This window comes from Mytilus trossulus, unplaced genomic scaffold (genome assembly GCF_036588685.1).
Source record: "Mytilus trossulus isolate FHL-02 unplaced genomic scaffold, PNRI_Mtr1.1.1.hap1 h1tg000244l__unscaffolded, whole genome shotgun sequence".
Lineage (NCBI taxonomy): Eukaryota > Metazoa > Mollusca > Bivalvia > Mytilida > Mytilidae > Mytilus > Mytilus trossulus.
Window position 1 is genome coordinate 218,625 of NW_026963317.1, and position 24,736 is coordinate 243,360.

The 24,736-nt window shown below is 30.7% G+C and overlaps 1 protein-coding gene across 1 annotated transcript in view; it reads left to right on the plus strand.

Moving 5' to 3' along the window:
- Positions 1 to 13,894: 13,894 nt before the first annotated feature.
- LOC134701361 (homeobox protein SIX1-like) overlaps positions 13,895 to 24,736 on the plus strand; it is a 33,619-nt gene continuing 22,777 nt past the window's right edge. The window contains exon 1 of the mRNA XM_063562497.1: positions 13,895 to 14,107. Coding sequence (XP_063418567.1) covers positions 14,068 to 14,107 — 40 coding nt within the window. The 5' untranslated portion in view covers positions 13,895 to 14,067. The remainder of the gene's footprint in view (positions 14,108 to 24,736) is intronic.

Consider the following 24,736-nt stretch of genomic DNA (forward strand, 5'->3'; position numbering starts at 1 on the left):
TCTAGGTATTGTTTTGGGTTTTTGTGTCGTTGGATTGCTTTTCTATTGACGTAGACGTAGACCCAATATATGTTCATGTTGTAAATACTTTTGGATGTCTTTTATCAAGTGTATAGAAGACGATTACAAGATAAATAGACCATCAGTCTAATAGCTCATTTTGTAATCTCGTACTAATATATGTATGTGTGAATAATCTTCCAACATATGATTTTTCCCCTTCAATATGCATGGTCATTCATTAAATAAGCTTTCTATAATCAACAAAATCCATCTGTATAGAAAACTATAACATGGCCCGACATGTATAAATGTGAAACCAACCGTCTGATGTATGTAAAAACAATAACAGAGAAAACAAATATGACGGACAGCAATCAAAGACAACCATTTAATTACAGGCTGCTGACTCGGGGACATGTACATACAGACTTCCGGTTTGTGAGACCATTTGAGCGTGTATGAAATTTAAAACACATTTTGTTTTGAATATATGTGATTTTTTAGGGTAGTCAAGTTTTTTATATTACTTAATCAAAAACATATATAAATGTAGCTACATCTGTTACATTCAAAACATTATATATTGTTTACTGAAGTTTCTGACACTGAAAATTGATGCCGATTTCCTGAGTCACGTGATGAGATAATTTGTGGTTTCGGTCACTTTAGACAGATCCTATATATTTATTTCTCCATAAAAGTGAATTAAGAACTTTTTGAATTCGGATTTGAACGATTTATTAAATTGTTTAGTGAAAAGACATGTATAATTAAATAACAATACTAACTACTTTTATTGTGTGTAATATAAATATCCCTTGTTTAACTAGATCACCAAGTCAGGGATATTTATTTGTGAGGCAATTGTAAAAAAAAAGAAATTTTGTGAGAAAAGTATCTTATAGTGATTTTGCAAAATAATTTCGTATGGTAAAATGATATACCCATTCAGTCACAATACAAAAAAAAGAAGACCCCATTTGTCGAGTTGCCATAACATATAGCTTCATAAATTAAAAAAAATTATTTGTAATTAAAATATTTGAAAAATTTACATATTTCACAGATAACACTCAAATAAATTTCCTCTTTCTGGATACAAAAAACGTTTTTGATTGAGTTAAGTCTGCCAATTGATATTTTATCGTATGTTTTTCGATGTTGTGATGTTATGCTATTGTTTCAGAAAAAGGGAGAAGGTTTGGATCCATTAAAACGTTTAATCCCGCTGCATATGTTTGCACCTGTCCTAAGTCAGGAATCTGATGAACAGTAGTTGTCGTTTGTTTATGTAATATATACGTGTTACTCGTTTCTCGTTTTGTTTATATAGATTAGACCGTTAGTTTTCCCTCAAGAGGGTTTCCCGTTTGAATGGTTTTACACTAGTAATTTTGGGGCCCTTTATAGCTTGTTGTTCGGTGTGAGCCAAGGCTCCGTGTTGAAGGCCGTACTTTAACTAACCTATAATGGTTTACTTTTTATATTGTTATTTGGATAGAGAGTTGTCTCATTGGCACTCACACCACATCTTCCTATATCTAGTCCCTCTCTCGAAGGGAAATAACTCGTACTCGTGCTATGAACCATTATAAAAGTTAAATATTCTGTATTATAGAATGACTTAAAACGACGGAATTTGGTAACTTCATTGACTTACACACAAACTCGATTGAAATAATTTCCTGTTTAAAAGGTTTCTTTAAAAGTATACCAATGTACTTATAAAAATAGATACGCTTTGAGGACAATCATAACATGATATGTGATAATCCTTTTTTTAAACCACATGAACAGGTGTCATTATTAATGTAAATAATGTAAAAAAAAACTTTCGGATATTATATATGTGTGTGCGTTCTTGTAAAATTGTAAAAATATACAAATCAAAAAATGAGATCGTTTTCATCAAAATATAATAATTCAACAATTCTGCGATTTTGAACATGATACACTTATCAGTGATTTGTTTTAATCAAGTCACATAAAAACTAATTATCAACATAGAATGTATTCTCTTCATTTAATTATTTTTGTCCGTATCATTCCTGAGAAAAAATACGCGAATGCTTAATGTTATTTTGATCTGAAATTGATTTACAGAAGAAAATATCTTCATTACGATCTGATCAACACACATGATAAATATTTGCATCTCTTCAAAGCTCTCCTACTTAAAAACTAAAAAGTGATGATGTTAATTTAACTTTGATGGTCTTAGTTTGTGTCTAGTTTAATTAAATCCCTTAATCGACAAGTTAACAAGATCAGATGAGGCAGAAGACGTAAAGTTGTCACAAACCAGCATCTTGACACACACCAGACAGGGCTCGAACAACAAACAAATCTATTCATCTCAAAGACTAGGGAATTGCTCACTTTTAATTGTATATAATTATTATAGATCCTCCCTCGATGAACCTGGGCGTGTATCAACTGATCGATGAAAACAAGCATAATTTACTGTATTAAACACATTCCATACTTTTTAAGTGATATTATCAGTACCCCCATGGTATTTTCTACGTTTTCTGATATTAGGGAATTGAAGCTTTACTTTGCTTTTCAATATTATCAGAAACAAATCTGTGGGGGTGTTTTATGTACAAATGTACAGATATACGAATGGAAATTTATAAAATAAATTAGATTTCAACTAACTAGACCATTAATAACATTAACAGTAACAATTTTCCTGTATCAGATGCGCATTTCGACAATACATGTCTTTTCAGTGATGCTCGTGGCCAAAATATTTGAAATTCAAAGCCTATGTAAAATATGAAGAGCATTGATCCAAAAGGTCCAAAAAGTATAGCCAAATCCGTGAAAGTATTCAGAGCTTTGCAATAGGGAAATGCATTCCTTAATTTATAATAATTTCTAACATTCAAAGACTGGAATGGTCAAGACCCTCGAATTATGAACGTAATTTTAAGAACACCCCATATAACTAAGGTCAACAGCAGGACTTCCGTACCCTGATAATTTATGCAAACAAATGTGTACATTTCTAAGCGTCCACTTTACGACTGATTCTTTTGGTATTTTAGATGATACGTCAATAAATAGTATATATATGGCTCAGACGTACTTATGAATATAATTATTTTCTGTGACTGTATCTTACATTAATTTGTAGGATCCTTTACTATAAATAATTTAGCTGATCTGTAACAATAACATCTTCATGCCTTATATATCATGTACTGTAGTACGCCGCTAGATTAAAACTGACGTGGAAAGGTAACACATGCCCACCGAAGGCTCTTTATTGAGAGCCCAGGTGGTCGTGTGGTCTAGCGGGACGGCTGCAGTGCAGGCGATTTGGTGTCACGATATCACAGTAGCATTGGTTCGAATCCCGGCGAGGGAAGAACCAAAAATTTGCGAAAGCAAATTTACAGATCTAACATTGTTGGGTTGATGTTTAGACGAGTTGTATATATATACATATATATATACCTGCCGTTCACAAAGCAACTCTAGTCGTGAAAAGAGAAATTACTGTTATTTTACCTCCCACTTAAAATTTTCTCGAAATGTAAGATTCCTATGTCTCATCGTAATTTTACACCAGAATCCCGGTGATCCTTTTAGTCAAATTCCGGTTTCCTGAGAATAAACCGAGATTAAAACGAACGTATCGTTTGGATGTCCCAAACGAAAAAATATCCTTATTGTATTATGGAAAGGTGAGCAGTAACGTATTGTCGTTTTACGGAACTTAAATCCGATGCATCTTATGTTGACAATGTCATGTGGGTTTCACGTTGAAACAATTTTGCATCAATTATTCAGATTCCTTATGTGAACATTTAAAAGGCACAGATTTTGCAACACACCTTTTTTCCAGTAAGATTCTGAAACTTCTATCCTCCATTCCCATTGACCCATGTGATACTTGCCTGTATTGTTTATTTGTTCCGCCGTCCTGAATATTAATGAAATATTTCTCCCCTGGACATTCAAAGACAATGCCATGGTAAAATAAAATACCAAATAAAAGACGAACAACTATATTCAGAACACAACAGATAAAACTTAAGCCTGAGCAACACAAACCCCACCAAAACAGTGGTTTATTTCAGGTGCTTGGGTAAGATTAACATATCCTGCTTTACGTTTGGTACATAAAGCAAACAACAATTAAGTTTGCCTTCTATTTTTGTTGACTTTTCTTTACGACTAATCCCTTCTCTGAAATGACAAAAATACAAGTTCAACACGTTTAAAGATAAATAAATTGTTTTCTTACTATTATTATTTATTTATACATCCTTAGCTTTCAATTTTTGGGGTTGAGTTTGAGCGTTTGCAGGTTTCCAGGGAAGGAAAATCAGTGTTAGCGTTTGGACACATCAACTGTATTAATTAAACTCATCATAGATACTAGGATTAAATTTTGATTTTACGCTGATGCGCGTTTCGTCTACAAAAGACTCATCATTGACAAAGACAGAATAAAGTGCAAAGTTGAAGAGCAACGATCGAGCACCACAATTCTTTAAAGTTTTGCCAAATACAGCTAAGGTAATCTATTCCTGAGGTAGAAAAGCCTATTTTATTAGTGTTATTCTTATTAGTTGTTCTTAAATTGCTCTCATTTAAAATAAATTGATAAGTAATGTTTTATTTCCTTATATTAAAGTACTATGTTTCAATATCAGTTGGCTATCTGTATATAGATAAAATCTTATTTTACAATATATTTGTTGTCTTTACGATTTTGCCTGATGTATGTAATTGTCCCTGTTGGAGTTATGTATAATACATGATGGCGTGTTGATCAGTAGTTTGGCGATTTTGATTTTCAGATTCAGACATTGATATCTCTCCAATTTATTTCATCATACAAATTATTTCTTATGTGTTAAGACGTCAGATTGATCAGACTTTGATTTTAAATATTAACCACTCTCTTCTTGATGTGAAATAGAATCGGCATTCCCTCCTAAAATCATTATTTATTGGCAACCAAAAGCGTTTATTCGTCTGTAGGGAGAATTTCATGATTCTTTGGTACCTCTTTGTTTGAGACTTTTATCACGGCTTTGCTATAAATCCGTACAAGTCTTTATAAATGTATGAGAAAACCTAATCAAAATTGATCAAAACTGGAATCGTTCACAATTAATTGAAGGAAATGATCGGAATGCTTATTAGACAACAGTTTTCGAAAACAAGAAACTAAACAAACATTGGAACTTGACATCACCACCAACAGTTATATGTCTTTTAAAACCCTCTCCTTTTTTTTTACAAATCTTCCAATCATAATCTTAAACTTGATTATATTGATCGCACTCAATTTTAAACAACGAAATCATCGTCGCATAAAACAGAGCTTTAAAAAAAAACGTAATCGAACAAACCATACCGATTCCAACAACAAAACCTGTAGTGAGTAATCTACTCATTTATCCAAGTGACCTTGAGATCAAGGACATAACCGAAACTAAAATGTCTGCTTCATATCTAGGTATCTTTTTTTTATGTTGACATAAATCAACGACTTCAAGTTGGTATACTATAGTACATGACAATCTTGATAATTTAAATTTCCAATAGTCATCTTCCTATTTATTAACATATCTTCTTCCTCATTCAATGTTATATTCATATCTCAGCCAATTAACGCATTTCGATTGTTCATGATCACACTGTACATACATCAATAGCTGGAGTGTGCTCCAACAGTGATATGATGAAAAGGGACTGGTAAATAAAAGGCAACAATAGTTTACCGGTGTTCAAAAGTCACAAATCGATTGCGTATAAACAAATCCGGGTTTCAAACTAAACACAGAGGGAAACACACTAATAATAAGAGGTAAAAAAGGTAATAACAGGAACATTTCAGTGCAACAAGAACAAACGCCAACATACATAGAAACAAACTATTTGATAACAAATGCTATATTTTAATCTTCTTGGTTTTAAAACCGACACTTCATACATTCAAACAGTCACCATATCGAATTAGTAGACCGATATTGTACGTCTGTGTCTCAACTCACCAGTGACATGTGTTTGCAGTCTAACATCTGTAGATACCAAAAATAGTCAGTTGATCTGTAAATCAACTTTCTGGTCTGTAAATTTAGTGATTGTGTTCTACTCCCACTGTGGATTCACACGGCGGATAATATATTTATAACAGGGAATGCTTTCCTAGTTGATGCACCCTATATCGCTATTTTTTTAGTTTTTCGATTCCAAATTTTGTTTTTATCTTCCTTGAGAGACATCGTCAGATTGAACATAGGAAGATTTTAATATTGGTTAAAGAGGTGCGAAAGTTACAAGAGGGAGAGACAAACTCATAAATTGAAAATAAACTGAACGCCGTGGCATAAAAAATAAAAAGACAAACAGACAAATTATAGTACAAAAACACAAAATCGAAACTAAAGACTAAGCAACACGAATCTCACCCAACCTGGGGTAACCTCAGGTGCTCCGGAAGAGTATGCAGATCCTGCTCTACATGTGGCACCCGCCGTGTGCCATATGTGGACCAGTAAAACTACTGGAGCCTCATACTTTACACTCTGCTTATGATGATGTTGATTATTTTATTTCATGATAACCATAACTATGACTATCAAAATCTGATCTCAACCAAATCAGAACATGATTATGCAGCCCCTAATAGAGAACTATCATATTCTATTTATAGATTAATTGTATGCACACTTTGAATTTATAGATTGTCAAACGTGCTCAAAACTTAATTTGGTTAGCAAAGATTTTGGTCATATGAATATATAAAAAAGACCTAAATCGTTTTCTTCTTTTTGCATAAGTTTTTGTTTGTTTGTTTCACAGCTGTACGAAAAACCTATCTCCCTATGTTCCTTCAACATTTGAAACACCTTCCGTTTGTAATCGAATTTAATTGATACAGGTAAAAGAGAGGCGGACGGATACTGGTGGACAAACTAACAACACCATGGCAAAACAGTAAAACCACAACGTAAAAAATAAAAGACTGACCAATAAGAAATACCGGGGTGCTTTGGAAGGATAGACTGATCCTGTCGAAAATTTGTCTTGACTGCTTTTCCATACAAGTTTCCTTCAAATATATGTATGTTGCATTCTGGTTGATTTTCAATTATAATCACTTTTCATTGGCTATGAAAACAAAATAACTAGATATGTTTCCCTTCCAGTTCTTCAGATACCACTACCGGTTTGACAAGGAGTTCGTATTTTTTTTAGTTCATTGCAACGTCAGAGGATCGGTTTGAATGCAAGTTGGTATTGAAAGAATATAGTGGTCAAACTGTCATTTGAAATGAATTCTTAAACCACGATCATTGTCGAAATTAACAATTGTAACTAGATACTGCGTCTATGCATTGCTTCATATCATATATGTATTTTGTAATTATATTGCATGGCATAACTCATCAGAACTACTAGTTCACAGAACACATAATATGACTGAACAAACAAAATATGTTATTAAGCTAACATTTCATATTTTTCGAAACTAGACGTCAGAAAGTTTCAGATATTATTTTTTGTGTTAGGATGTTTGCTCCTCTATTTTTTTATTTATCGCCAGATTTTCGGAATCCTCTGGTTTTATACATGTATTGCCATTAAAAAAATTGCCCACTAAACCTCACAGTTCAAGAAGCCATTTTTCAAAATCTTATAAAATCCTGGGTTTTTTTTTCAGTTTTTGAACTAAAAAAGGTGTGAAGATTAAATGTATGAAAAATTTAGAGCGAATTATTTCCCGACAAATTTTCTATGGCTTATATCTCGAAAACAAGCACTATTTTTTCTGCCTTTATTGTTTCGTTATCTGTATACTATCCATTCATAACAGTCTTTAAAAAGCTTGTTATTTAAAAACAGAGTAGCGAACATCCTTAAATAACATTTAAGATAAAAAAAAAAAAAAAAGAAAAAAAAAAGAGGAATTTCATTGTTCTAACAACAAAATAAAAATACGGTTTTGCTATTGGTTTCATGTTCATTGTTTTGTTTATAATAATAATAGTTATCTTATAAATCTATTAAAAAGTGACAAAGAAAACTAAACTTCATAAGGTAAACAAATGTCTGTTTCAACAGGACAAGCTTAAGATCTACATAAATCAATGGCAAAACTAATAGCTCAACACATCAAACGAATGGAAAACATATTCCTGACTTGGTACCGGTACTTGTTTTATTAAACCAAGTTTCATATCTCGAGATATAAAGGTAACAGTAGTATAACGCTATTCGAAATTCATAAATCGATTGAGAAAAAAAATCCGGGTTACAAACAAAAACTGAGGGAAACGCATCAAAGATAAGAGGAGGAATACGACACACAACAAAACATTAAAATATAACACACACAGAAACAACTATAATATAACAATGGCCATATTCCTGACTTGGTACCGGACATTTAAAGAATGGTGGGTTGAAATTGGTTTTGTGGCATACCAAACCTCCCGCTAATTTGATATAACATAAAAATCACATATTACATGACAGGACTAAAATACAAATAAATAGGAGAACATATCGAACAGAGAAACACACGAATAATAGCTAACGAAAGGTACCAGATTTAAAATTTAATACGACAGACTTACCCAAGACTAACCAGTGACTCTAAGATGAAGAAGTTCGAAAAAGTACAAAATTGAAGAGCACAGAGGACCAAAAGTTCCAAAATACGGCTAGGGTCTTCTGCCGGGGGGGATGGGGCTATGGATTTTTTCTGGACATTTTTTTTCCATCATTCGGCAAAAAACAATCTGGTTTTTTTTGGCGTCAAGTCGAAAAAAAATAGTATTACATGTAGTGGCAGCTGAGGGTTCTTTTTCCTAAAAATCCATAGACTGTCGTGAATACACATAAGTCAAAACTTTGTTGAGATGCAGACCCATCGTATTGGTCAACCAATTCGTTAATGTGACTATATTGTTTGTAGGACATTGGTGAAAACTAAAGAAAACAACATGTTATGAATTGCATGCGTCAGAGCGCTTTTCTGGATATACCTTTTATCAGAAACGCTCAAAGCCAAATGTTTGGAACCCATGGATGTATGAAAACATAAAAATTTGAGGAACTATATAACCAAAAAGGACATGAAAAATAGCCAAATCCATCTAAAGTCAGAAAATTCCTATACCAAGTCAGGATTATGACAGTTGTTATCAATTCATTTGATGTGTTGGGGCTTTTGATTTTGCCTTTTAATAACGGACTTTTCGTATAGAACTTTCCTCAGAGTTTTTTTTGTAAATCGACCCATGAAACACAAAACAATGTGGGTGAAAAATGAGGGTTTTAGTATTTATTTTAGTAAAATCTTTTTCTGATTATTTCTTTGATTTTACGTCTTTAACTTTATTTTGATTAGTTACGATCAACTTGGTTAAAATATTTGGTGTTTTTCACAATTTTGTAATAGTAAATTTAAAAATAAATTACCTTCTACAACTGTTACGTTTTCAAAGATTACTAGTAACTTCAAAAATTGGTTCCATCATATATCAGATAATTATTTTTTGTTTATTAATGTATTATCATAAAACAAATATAAATCAAATTCGTTTCGTTTGTGGGTTAAATCCGAAGTTCAGTAGCATGGTATTCTTTCTAGATATAATGTCTGTATATGATGTTTCGTATCAGCTTCTTTTCAACACTCCTAGTAAAATACTGTACCAAGTTAGGAATATGGCAGTTGATTGACGCTTGTTCTGTTGAATTGTAGCGTTTTATATTTTCAATTATTACGGACTTCTCCTTTTTAAATTTCGAATGCGACTTCTTAATGCATCTTTTTCTGTCCGTCCTTTTATCCTGGTGTTCTTCACTTAATGATAGTTTCAGGTGGGTTTTTTTTTTGGGGGGGGAGGACTTCCTACCTACTGAGTTCTTCATTTCCGATGTAAGTATTCTAGTTACTTTACCAGTAGTATTCTATGTAATGTTTATTTATTGTTAAATCTCCCTTTGCCCTTTTTAATTTGTCTATTATGTTGTTTGTCTTTAATGAACTTCGGATTTTCCATTGCACCTTTGGTATCTTTTCTTTCTTTTTTAAATTATCCTGCTTTTGAAAAAAATCCTTCCGATGCTTTCAAAAGTACATTGAACCGCAGACGAACAAATATCTGACACTAAAATCTCTACAGACCGAAAAAAAAATGACATGACATCAGCATGCACTGAATAGCATTTTGACATGAGGTAGACAAATGGCAGGTCTAAGATAATTTCTTTAGTTGTAAAAAGCAGATTTTCTTACAATTATCTCCAAAGTGAAATGGTTCCTTTCTGTTCTATTCTCAAAACAGCCAACTAAATAGAATTACTCGTTATATTTTTTTTCTTGGAAAAAACGCAATAACCTTTCTCTGCCTATACCAAATCAGGAATATGACAGTTGCTATCAATTTGGTTAATGTGTTTATCAAGGCACCTTTCAGTCATATCAAAGTTTTCCAAAAATTCTGAACTTATACCTCAGTGGCTATCAATTTTTTGGTTTTTAACGTTTCCGACGTAAGACATTAGAAGTGTGTCGATGTTCTATTCGTTCACATACGTCGAAAAAAAAAGACAAATCAAGACAACAAACAAAACCTCATGGAATCCAGAAAAACGGTTCGGACGCATGAAATTTATAATAGATTATTGCTTATCCTTCAAAGATTGAAACACTTTTAATAAGTTCTTTTAATGATGTGAAGGACAAATTTTACGTTTTTGGGATATCTTGCAGCAAAAGATATCATTGTTTAATTAGTTATCAAAGGAACCAGGATTATAATTTTACTACGCAAAACATATTGAATTAAGATGTATCGTAAAGACTACTCATAGCCCTTATTTCGCAAAGGTTTTGCCTGCACCAAGTGAAGGAATATGACAGTTGTTCATTCGTTTAGTGTGTTTGAGCTTTTGGTTGTGCCATTTGATTAAGGTCTTACGTTTTGAATTTTCCTCGGAGTTCATTGTTTGTGATTTTACTTTTTTCGATATAATTTTATTGTTTGTGAATAAAATCCTATTTTTTCAAAGGATTAGTCTTTTGAAAATTTGTTATATGGGTCATATAAATTCAAGAATTGTTTTCATTCAGAGCTCTAATTGATGTGGACTTTACTTAGTTTCCCTTTCCTTTCCCTTGCGTTCGATGCTTATATTGGTCATAAATATAGGTTACAAGAGCGCAATTATTTGTTTACATTTTACCGGCAAGTTTTTTACCCCAAGATGGTACTCAGAATAGAATCCTATACGGCTTCTGATTGGTTGATACAGGATTGGAATCACATTTAATCGAAAGCTTATCAAATTAGGTTTAAAAATTGCCGAAAATCATATTCACATTTTACGAAGTATAGAAAATATCTTCAATTTCTGCATGTCGGAGCCATTAAAAATATGCCTTTTTCAGTAAGCGAAAAAAGTAGACGATTTTTTTCAACTGCATTTTAGATCAATTTGAGCCGCATGACCCTATATTTTTTGTTGGTTGTAATGCAACACTGGCATTTCTAGTAACAGGAACTGCCACCCGTTTTTCCGTAGTTTGTGTAGTCTTCGAGAAAAAAAAATACGGAACACTAGTGGTATCCTATGGAAAATGCATTACGAATAATTGCGCTCTTGTAACCATAACATTCATTGGCATTGAAAGGGAGGTAATCACTGGTGTCAAAAGGTGGTCAGACAGACAACAAGGCTTCAGAAATCTAATATAAAAAAGTTATATTATCCAAGATGAATCAGATGTTACTACTACAACAGACAAGGATAATCATGTAAATACTTTCTCCCAATCATTCAGTCTATGAAATTATTTAAACTTGGCTTTGAAATTCTATACCCCACTTGTCAAAGACATGATAGAGACGAAGTTAAATATTTCGTGTATTCCTATAATTCTGAAATTTGATGCGATAATTTGTAGGCCTCATTAGTTCTCTCGCATTCAAATCTTTCAAATGTTCTATTTTCCGCTTTATGAATATAGATGATATCGTAACACAACATGACATATGAATATCCCTTAAAAAAGAAAGTTATTATGTATTTGGATAAGATGGCAATAAAATTAAAATTACTGATAAATCTAATAAATTCTGATAATGAATACGTCTTAATCATTTTGTATTATATCGGAAGCTAACATATATTATTTCTTACTGTTTTGTGATGCTTTATGACTTGTTTTTTTCTTACTATTCTGGCAAATTGTGTTTTTGGATGTTTTTCTTCAATATGTGAATAATAGTAGAATCGTTTTCCTCAACGTTGTAAACATACATATTACTTATTAAACTGCTTAAAAATTGACCATAACATTTAATTTGTTAATTCTGAAGAAAACACCACAGATATCTCAATTAACTTTCGATTTTTTGAAAGCAAGTTACTGTTTATGAAAATATTCACTCTTTAAAAGACACTATCTTTAAGAAATGATAGAAATATAAATATTAGTTTCAATGACTTATCATCAACTGCATATAGATGAATGGTTTAACTCTTTATTTTTTTAATTTCAATTATGTTTTCGTTTAATGTTTATATATTACATACTTTCATTTGTGAGATATTAACAATGGTATACAAACTACTTTCATGTTCATCCACTATTAACTTTGTCATAAATTATGAAAGTGGTGTAAATGTATTTTATGAATATGTGTATGTTCTATAATAAGGTTTTTCCGTTTTCGTTTGTATGCTCTTACGCTTTTTTTATTTTTAGCTTTCAAACTTTTTATTTCATAAATATCTGATGACAGTAATTCCAGAAAACGTCACGTGTTGCCCGTACGGAAATCGGAATAATTCTAAAGTTGTCATGCTAGCATGAAAATACATACAATAGAGTGCTTTCTCTCTGTCTCAATTCATTGCTATTTTTTTTTTATTATCAAAATCATTATTTTCATTATTATTAATTGCCATTTTAACGCTTCAATTATTAAATCTATTGTAAAATTTAAGTTGAAATAGATCAGGTTAAATTTAAATTTGACTTGTCAAATGGCTTCCACCAAATAACAAACAAACCACATAGATGGGTTTAATTGTTGGTTCATTTAAAGGTAAAGTTTTTATAGTGATTGCCATTGTTATAGGTCTAGTGTTTTAATTTGAACTCCGTGAGGTTTCACCTGACCTTAAAATACTGGTCCACTTTTAAATCGTTTGATAGTGGAAACCTAACACTATCTTGTACAATCAAGAAAAACTATCAGATGGTCATCATTTTAAACTGTTAAATAATAATAATGCATTACCTTCTTAAAATAGCCTTATCAGATGAGAGAGAAGTTTTGACAGGAACTATTCATATTTTTTTAGGTAAGAATAACACGTTATCCTGATTTGTCTTGTACTTTTTCTTCTTTTTATTTTTAAAAAGTAATAATCGAAGTTTATTAGTCTCTTGTAGAAGTTCCATTACACTAAATTATTTATTTCGTTTGTATAATCATCATGTTTCTTGTTCTGTGGCATCTCATAATTTGATGTTCATTCTGTATAATATATATGCTTCTTAAATTTCCAATATGAAGTGAATCCAGGTCCATAGAGGGATCTGTTCCAGTTAATAAACTACTTGGAATTACTCGGAAACCAAAGGAAATTAGAGGTGTCATATGATATGTCTTTCTAACGTTACAGCATCACAAACAAATTATCCAAGAACCAACCGACGTCTGCATCCCTCTAGGAGTATCGCTGTCAATCATTTAATTCAGGACTATCGGAATCTGTCCGGAGTAAGATCCTTCATCAGTGACCGGCCATTTAATTGTCACCGGGTCCGTTGTTTATATCGTTGCTGCCAATGGTTAAACACCTCTCGATCAGCAGTTCTTTTTATGGCTCAATAACTTCTGTAACACTTGTGTATGAAAACAAAGCGGTAAAGTTTGGGGGTGGGGCTTGTTAATAGATAAGAAATACAGAACTGTAACTAAACATAAATATTTTTAAGCATAGAACATAAAAGCGTTTACCTGAGTGACTACTCTACTACTATCGGATTGCAGTAGTACAGACAGGATGCATTCTCAGGCAGTCATGGACCCTTATCATTACTCAGGTGAGTACTATCACCATTATTTGTATAGTAATTGCTACCAACTTTGTTTACACTTTTTGACATATGTTTGTGAAATGTTAGCTTTTAAATTGACTTTTAGTGTGGAAATCATGTGCGTGCTAAACGTTTTAAAATGTAAGGTGTCTTCATAAAAATTTAAGCTTAGTAGTGAATAATTTAAGAGAAGTATTTAAAAAAGACGAAGATGGGGAAAAATAAAGAACGCGAAAAGCAATTTTATTTAAAACGTCTTTGTTCTGGTGATGTTGAGTGGATGCAACATAAACGAAGCAAACGGAGTCATAAATGTCTACAAACTGAGCAGTGCCAGTTGTAATTAATATGTCGCTATAATAACAGTGATCAGTTCCGATCTGCGAATTTTGTATAATTGTCAACCATTTAGTTTAAATATTGTTATTACAATTGTGAAATACAGCATAGAGGTCAGAAAAATATTTATTTTCATATCGTATTTTAGTTTTATTAAATTTGTAATGAAATATATGTTTTTTCTTCTCTTTTTCAATTTCTGTCTCACTCGTTCTTTTTTAAATTATAAACTAAATTGATAAAATTTAATAAGATAAGTTCGGAAGTATCTAAGAAAACAAAACAGACTGGCAGATTATAAAATGTATAAATAGAAAAAGATATAAAGTGAAATGTAATAAAATGTTGTGTTCTACAGCAAATTATCCAACTAAGAAATATATTGTCCCATGACAAAAAAGTAAACACGGAATAAAACTTTCAAGAATAACAAATGGTCATCAAAATGAATTTTGACATTAAAAAATCATATGCTAGTTTTTAAAGAAATATTATATTTTTTTTATTAATAGTGTAATGCGATTTACCCAAATTGTTTTACTATATTTTTACTATTTTAAAGTTAAATCTTATGTTTGCATAATATGAAATAATCTAAACAACACCGTAAAAATGTGAAATCTTGATAAAAACAATAAATACAAATTCAGCGTTAAATCATTGAAATAGAATAAAAATAAAATACGGTTTTAATATCTACATGAAGTCTCTTTGATGCACATATAGACTGGAAGTATTAATTATAGCAAAGCATATTATGTTTGTTGAATATTTATCAGGAAACAATATTTGTTTAGAATAGTCGTGTATAATGAAAGAAAAATTATTCTCCTGTTAAATACAGTCTGTTCATTGTGTTGAAAATAAATTCTCACGAAACCATAACTGCTAATCGAATTATAAAAATGTTTACAAGAAATTAACAACCCCTAAACGAAAAGACACAGAAATGGACGACTTAACCCCAATTACTCAACATATTTGATTCTAACCAAACCGACAAACCTCTTTTAAAACACAATTATTTTTTTCTTCTTTATCTCTGATCAGTTTTATTGACTTAGTGCAATTGTATATTTTTCTTTGTCGTTTATCAATTGGCATTTAGCTTTATTTATTTTGATATCAATCTCAATTTAACGAGACAAATAAATACATGATACCAAGCTGATTATTATCTACTAACCCTACATATTTGGGGAGGATTAATTATTTTTCGAGTATTCAAATGTACAGATTGTTTATCAGTTTTGTAAAATTATAGCAAAATTTATGTATGTTTCATTTAAAGATAAATACCAGATACGATATAGATTTTGTGTATTGCCATTAAAACACACTATCAAATTATTCTACTGGACAAATTTTATACAAGATTGGCAAAATTATACCGTAGGCCACCTTAACAGGGTATGATTGTTGTGTTATAATGTAATAAAACTCTCCATAATTCATACGGTAATGGCCACAAATTATATATTATGTTTGTTACAATTTTTCAAATCAAACCAAATAAAAGTCTCAATTTTCACAAATTGCAGCTATGTTTCATATCTATTGCTGTATATCCTAATCAGTATAAAGTGGACCAGTTAAATATACAGAAGTTGATTGTAGTTTTATTGTTTTATTTCCTTGTACATTGTCAATTATTTTACAAACAGGAAATATTTGCATCAAGTTGTACTATACTCTCCCACTTTTTTTCAATGGTTTAAGTTTAACTTTTAATAATGTCGCCGACTTGAAAACATTTTCAAAACTATATAAACTACATTTTTTGGTGAAATATAAACACATACAGAAATGAAATTTGAAAGTTTGACATGTTTTGTTTTCAAATCATTTTTTTTTTGTAGTAAACATTTGATACATTTATTGTCTCCTAATCGTTTTTGGATTCAGCGTCATCAGGAACGCTCAAACGTAAACGCTTAAAGGAAGGATAGGGATGATTTGACAAAAAAGCACATAAACAAGGCATGAAGAACAATACAAAACTGTTATGTTTAAAGAAAAATGAGAAATAAGAAAAATACTGAACTGGAAATTCCAAACGAATAGTCCCTAATCAAATGGCAAATTCAAAACCTCAACACACACCAAACGAACGAACAACTGTCATATTCCTGTCTTAGTATAGTCATTCGGAATAGTTTACCCCTTTTCGTGTTTTTTAGAACTTGTAACTAGTTTCCTATAAACATAATAGTACTATAGCTCTTTTCAGAAAAAGTAAACTTCTAGTTCTAAATTCATAGTTAGTATTAATGAATTATTCAAGATTTTCCGCTAAAGATGTTTTGTGAAACTAGCTTTTTTGATAATCAAATGACAACAACTATTCATTCATTAGTTAATTGTTCAGTTACAGCAACAGACTTAAATAAAGTATTTTGTTTTTATTTTAAGTTGGACTTTGATAAGATCTTTTGGAAAAATATAATTATTATACACATTTGAAAGATAATTCTATAATCCATGTAATCCATTTCAAGACAAATGGTGTTAGCTTAAATATTAAAAAGATGTTAATCCTTTCAATCGTTAGCTCATTCGCTGTTCAAAGCTGCTTCATTGATTTAAATGGAACATTAAATTTAATATGAAAATTACAAAATCATCAAAAAAATTAATGTATAAATTTATAATAATGGTAATTGATTCACTCTGTAAATTTGTTGAAGATTGCGATGATCTTGTGTCTAATGTTACTGACAAAAAATGTCTCCGCTGAACCAAATTATCTTTGCATGACAATCATGTATTTTTAACATCATGCTTGCTTTAGCAAGTATCTATTGGTTACAAAGTATTTATATGCAGAGAATCGACAGGGACAGATAAGGTTAAAATAAAACTTTTATAAATTTGTTGAAATTATGGACCATTAAGTATGGATATTGGTGTCAAGTATTTTTTTGAAAAGAGTATGAAGGAACATACGAATGCTTCTATAAACTATTTAAACTTTTGGACCATTTGGTATGTTCAAAAGAAGATGTCAAGGGTAACTTTTGAACACCGGTATACGACTGTTGGCTTTATACGTCATTGAAACGGCAACAAAACGACACAAATAGAACCGAACGTTAAGTCCATGTCTAGCTACTCGTGTATATTGTATTCATTGTTTCTTTCTGTTCCTGATTTGATAAAGTTGGTTTGAAAACTTCTAGAAGCTATCCAAATATTATGGCCTGTAGCGTGCACTGTTCTTTTACATATTACAAACAAGATTTATATTCTTTTATAAGAGTGAGTGCCTCAGCCTTTTTGTTACATACTCTTTGTAAGGTCTATATTTTTTTAAACGCAAAAGGAACTGTTGTTATTTTTTTTCAAAACGTCTTTTCGATAAAAGTCTTCAAAGTTATTTTTTACCGTTGACAATTTTATTCATTCACATAAGAACGTCTCTCCTTTATCGATATAAACTGAGGGGATTTGGAGTATACTTTCAAGTAATAAGAGAAAAGAAATCATATTTATAGGACCTTTTTTTTCGAAGTTTCTTTTCTTGCAGATTTGTTGATCAAATAATTATTGGATACAAATGGAATACGAAAATCAAAAAATACTAATACAGATTTTAAATGATAAAATAAAATTATAAGATGTGGTATGATTGTCAATGAGGCCAATGGCAATTACACACATTTTAGCAAGGCAAATAAAATATGCTTTTATTTTTCTACATATTTGAGGGTAAAAATTAGAAAGGAATTTTCTTGTTAACTAAATGGAAACCGAAGTTAATTGTCAGGTCTGAATTGTTTAAATGAGGAAACAAAGTAGAAACGTACACATTTGTGATTTAAAGTTGATTTAATGTCTTTTTATTATTATTATTTATTTCTTCAACTATTTTGTTTTGTAGTGACTATTTTGATATGCTGCATATTTTTTTCACACTATATTTGGTGAAGATTTCCTTTCAAGGGGGTAATGTTTAATTTATGGTTTAAACATCTGAAAGAATATATATTAAGTCCTATTCATTTTCATTTTAGTTTTTTGATATCAAGTATGTGTTATCAAAATAAATTTGTATTTGAACCTTTTTGTATCGTCCGTTTAATACTAGTCTGGGATGATAATTGTGTCATAAAAGCTATTTCCATTTAATTGTTACCTTTCACCGAGATTGGTGAAATGCATTATAATATTAACTTTGATTATTTGCAAATCTAAACGAAAAAGAACCCGTGGGCGATTTGTCGTGTGATTTTCTGAGTTTGTGGTGTTTGGGATTTTTTTTATGTTTAAATTCAAAATAATTTTTTATTTTATTTCCAACTAACTTGATTTCTTAAACACTTTCAAATATTCACTTAAAAACAACAAACTGCAAGAATCTTGAATTATAAATTCATTAAAAGCCGTTTTTAAAAGTGATTTAGTTGGGTTTTCATACACTAAAATTGAATAGTAGAAATGATATGTTTTTCTCGTTCTACATTATGTTCACCGGGTAAATAATTTAACAGCTGAGAAATACTTATTTATCTTAATAAGACGTAAAGATATCTATAATTTCATTTTCTTAAATAGAAAAATTAAACTGTAACGTATGATGAATGACTGTGGTCCTTAGATCAAAGCCCAAACGATCCGGTCTCGTCTTTGATTGACAGCAAAAAGGATTAGGTTCCAAAAACTAACCATACATTGCTTTTTTCAATGTTTCTTTTCTTGATGTTAGGAAAATTGAGGACAAAATAATTATGGGATAAAATGTTGTAGATAATACAACACTTTGACAGATTTTGTATGATAAGGCGATTCATTCGCTTTTTTCTAGTCCTGGTTTTGTTGATTTTTTAAGCTATTGACGGTCCTAATAGCTTTAGTCATTTATCAAATCAGGTTGTTGACAAAATAATAATTATCGATAAGGTTAGTATCAAAGGGTTTCTGTCACTAATTCATACCGTATATTGTTACTATCAATTCATGTTTTACAAACAATTCACAAGTACACCTTTACGTCGGGAGCCGCTTGTTGACAATGAAAATACACAAAATAAACATCAGCTATCTAAGTGCCTATTGAAACCTTATAGTCTTATAATATTTCTCTTTTTTCTATTTCTGTTTAATATCGACAGATTATTTATTTAATATTTAACGCAATAGGTAGGTGATTTAAAACAGTTAAATTTACACAAGAAGCGACCTTTTTCTGATCATTCGACAGACTGTCAATATATAGGTAAAACCTTTTAAATTGTAGACATTTATCTAGTAAATCATAATTGAATTTCGTCCCATCCATCCGCGATTTTTCAAACCAATATTGATATCGCTGTACGTATCGAATGCAGTACTCGGCGCGTGCTGTTTGACTTCAAAGATCAGTCAGTCTTTTTATCGGTAAAATCAAGGTAATTATCCCTGAATATTCATTATTTAGGAAGGTTTAGGAAATGTTTTATTTTTTATCATTCTATAACATTATTATGACCCTTTCACTAAAGCCATATAGTTTTGATAAGTCAGGCCACCCATGTTGGTAATGTATCTAAAAGAACAACTCGGCGTCTCAGGGACTTCAGTTACATATTTAACTGGAATACATTTGGAATCGCAGCGTGAACAGCAAACATTGATGAAGCGTATGATACAGTAACTAAACTTCAGTAATTCTCTACTTATGTTTTAATGTTTTTTCTCATTAAGTCGTCGTAATCAGCGTCGTTGGAGGTGGGGATATGTCGAGTACATCGTTTTCTTATGATTTATTTATTTTTTATTTAAATATTTCATATAAATTCATATCGTGAATCTAGATGGTTTTAACAATAGACTTTCAATTGATTTTTTACACACATTTGATATAGATGTGTTATGTTTATGCTTTGGACACGATATATTGATACTTACAAAGCTATATATTTTATTGAATATGTCTATTTGTACAGAATAAGGATGTTGATGAGAGTATATATGATAAAGCTTAACGTTTTAATGAGAAGAATATCATAAACAATTGCTTTAATTTATTTCTCGTTTAATGATTGTAAGTAGGAGATAAAAGAAATAATTAAATATTTAATTTCGCGTAAACTAGTTCTTACGACTGTTTATTTTGAATAATGTATGTTGTAGAAAGTATGGAGCCAAATAATATTGATAAAATGAATGAAATTTCTTATAGTTCACCATTTAATGTAGAACTTCTAATAATTGCCAATAAGAAGATCAGAAATATATGATTCTTCATTTGACATTATTTTTTTTTACAATCTATTGTAAAATAATGAATGCCTGAGCTTTTGTAATTCTGAGGAAGGAGAACAGCAATAAAGACACATTTACTTAACCTTGAATTTCGTTCAGTGCGCGTAGGGAAAAAAGTAAAATAACAAAAATGATACCGAACTCCGGGAAAAGTTCTAAGCAAATGGCAAAATCAAAAAGGCCACTTTCAAGAAGTTCTTCTTCCTTAATAAAATTTACCAAATGGTCTCGGGTATACCAGATGGAGATAACAAACATTTGTGGTGTTTTCAGGAAAAGGTTTGAGGGTATCACCAGCCCAGTTGTCAGCAGTTTGGTGTCGACATGAATATCAATTTTTTGGTGCGTTTTTTATATATAAATTTCCTGTCTACAAAATTATGAATTTTTCGAAATACTAAGGATTTTCTTATCCCAGGCATACATTACCTTAGCCGTATTTGGCACAACATTTTGGAATTTCGGGTTCTCAATGCTCTTCATCTTTCTACTTGTTAGTCTTTACTATTTTGATCTGGGCGTCACTGAAAAGTCTCATGAAGCCGAAACGCGTTTTTGGCGTATTAAAGTATAAGCCTGGTACATTTAATATCTATTCGTAACGTTTATCAAACAGATAGAAGATACCAAGGGACGTACAAAACTCGAAAGTCCAAGAAAAGCAGAAAATGCCTTGGAAAAACAAGACGATGATATAAAACACAAGAACTCAAAATAATACATAGACAACAAAAGACTGAGCATCGTCAAACCCACCAATAATAACTGAAACCAGAAAGAAAATTCAATGGATTGATTTAACAAGCATATATATATTGTGTATTTATATATATTATTTTAATCTTGATCAGCTAATTTTTCTATTTTTATTCAAAAAATAAAAATGCGCCTGCAGTGGTTATCAAAAACATATTTCCATTTGCAAATTCTGTTTTATTTGTACACTTATACAAACGCATAGGACGTTCATTACAAACTAACCAAAACTAAACATTCAAAAAGTATAATAACAAAAATACCCCGAGGAAAATCAAAATGGATAGTCCTTATAAACAAATGGCAAAAGCTCAAAAACGTCAAACGAATGGACAACAACTGTCATATTCCTGACTTGGTACAAGCAGTCTCAAATGTAGAAAATGGGGAATTAAATCTGGTTTTATAGCGCTAAGCCTCTCACTTTTATGACAGTCGCATCAAATTTCATTTTAAGTATAACGATGCGTGAACAAAACAGACATAATAGGTAAAATTGTCAAAATAGGGATAACAGATTTCAACAGTATGCTTCACTCGAGCTTTTCTTGGGAGGGAAAATAAAAGTTGTTTTGTCAAAACATATTCTAATGAATGGATACGAAATCAGAAATGTCCATGCAAATAACTTCATGATAACTTTTGGGGTCCATGATGTATTTAAATAAATTCGAATATTGCATAAAACATTTGTCGAGGCATTGCTGAAGAACTTCTACCAGCTGCTCGTTTCAATATAAACATAGTATCTTATTTTATTTATTTGTATATTTAATTCTGTGCAAGTATCTTTTTGTACTGAGATCATATTTACACCAAAACTAGTTTGCTAAAGTAGGTTTTAATTGTTATGAAATCGTAGGTTGAATGACGACATTGCGCAGTTATATAAATAATAATTTAATAAATATGCACATATAAAGATAAACAACAAAAAATACTTTTCCAATATTCTTTTTCACGTGATGCACAACATAATTTACTTCTAGAGATATATTTTAGCATCCGCGCGAATCTAATAAGAAAGCTTAAATGCCATAAAAATAAAATTTGTCATATTTCTCCGTTCGATTGGAAATTTGATACATTGCATATCTGCCATATTCGCTGATTTGTTTCATTAAAGGAAACAAATAAAATAAAGTTTAACAATGCAAAAAGCAGCAGATGCACATTTAACTAGTCGTCATTAACGTCGAAACAGATGTCTATGGAAAACGATATGTTCGATTGTCATTTGATCGTCGATAAAGGAAGAGAGCTTTCGAAAAGGTATTATCTGCAAACTATACAGGCGCCAACAAGAAAATTTTTGAAAATTTAGGTGTATATAGCAAAAACATGATAAATATTACAGACACTCTCAAAAGGACGGGGAGGAAAGTTTGTCTCCATATCTACTGATACAGAATAGTCAGGTTAAATATAGAGAATACTGTTACTTTAATATGCATAGCTGTTCAATTTCTTGTTACAATATTCCTCCAAGACTAGGAATTCTATGCTATTTTTGGTTTCATTCGTTAGCGAAATTGTTAATATACCTTGCTATTTAGCAGACTACTTATATAACCAATATAAACAACATGAAGACTTGAATCAATGTTACACAAATAAAACATGCTACAGTATTTACAATCTACAGTTGTTGGGGAAAAACGAAATTAAAGAAGATGTTTGAACCTTGCTTTTTTATGTAAATTCGGAGAGTGAATTAATTCAGTTTAATCTTCTGTGCAATATTTGTTGTTTTTCCTATGGTTAACGCGGTTTCTCAATCGATTTATGAATTTCGAACTGCGGTATACTACTGTTGCCTTTATTTCTCTCCTTATTGTAGTTTTTGTTTCTTAAAACTTAGATCAACTTCACTATTGTTTTCTATTCTTGTATATTTCATAAATTGTGCAATTTTGCTTTCAATGTTTTGATATAGTTAATCTTAAAAAAAAATACACATGTACATCAATGACTTCTCATAAAAAAGGGTTCGAACGAATTCAAATTCAATATCTCAAGAAAATTGTTGCTTTCAACAATACATGCAAAGTCAATACATAATCAGAAAACAATCCTTATTATCTTTTCCTTTGGTGATAAAGCATCATTGACGTTTTGGATAGTTATAGTTTTCTCTCCATTTTTTTTCTCTATCCATGGTATCATTTGTCTATAAGTTCGGGATCTTTGTGTTTTCAATACTTTTGCCTCAAGTATAAATATTAACCCAGAAAAATATATATCTAAAGATATAAATAAATGAAAAGAACGCTAACAGTTCAAACCTGTAGCAATAATAATCAATAATGAATACAAAGCATTGTTTCTTAAAAAGGAAAACCTAAAATAATTTCTATGATTTTTAAAGATTTTCATATAATTGCTAGATTTTCATGATATAAATGAATGTTTTCGTTTCAGTAAATTTCTCTTAGGAATTACATTTTATAATTTGTGAAAAAAGTATCAGTTGTCTATCTTTATTTCATTTTTTTAATCACGACTTTATGGTTAGAAATGGCAGTGTAAGAGTACACCAATTTTTTTTTATTATGTACCAACCTTTTGTATATCAGTGCAAATTTATTAGCTCATTAAAGATCGACAAGTCTAGTCCTTCAATTTTCGTACGCATTTAATTCAACAGTAAGTTTTTATGTAAATTATTAAGATAATTACCAAGGAGGAAATGAAATAAATAAAAGTTTAACCACGTGCAATTATCTTTAATGAAATTATTTAAGATTTCAATGGTGTTTTTAAACTCTGAGTATTCATCAGTTGAAACGCATGGAGAACAGGATATATACACAATAACACTTTCGATTAATAAAAGGGTTATAAAAAATACCTTCTGATATAATTATAAGTGCTGTTTGTTTAAAGAAACAAAGTGTTTCGGTTCTCGTTGTTTGTATATATTATTTTCTTACCTGGTTTTGGTTCCATTTAGTAATTTTCTTACCTAATGTTGGTTCCATTTAGTAATTGTCTTACCTAATGTTGGTTCCATTTAGTAAGTTTCTTACCTGATTTTGGTCCATCTAGTAATTTTCTTACCTGATTTATGTTCCATCTTGTAATTTTCTTACCTGATTTTGTTCCATCTAGTAATTTTCTTACCTGATTTTTGTTTCATCTAGTAAGTTTCTTACCTGATTTTGGTCCATCTAGTAATTTTCTTACCTGATTTTTGTTTCATCTAGTAAGTTTCTTACCTGATTTTGGTCCATCTAGTAATTTTCTTACCTGATTTTGGTCCATCTAGTAATTTTCTTACCTGATTTTTGTTTCATC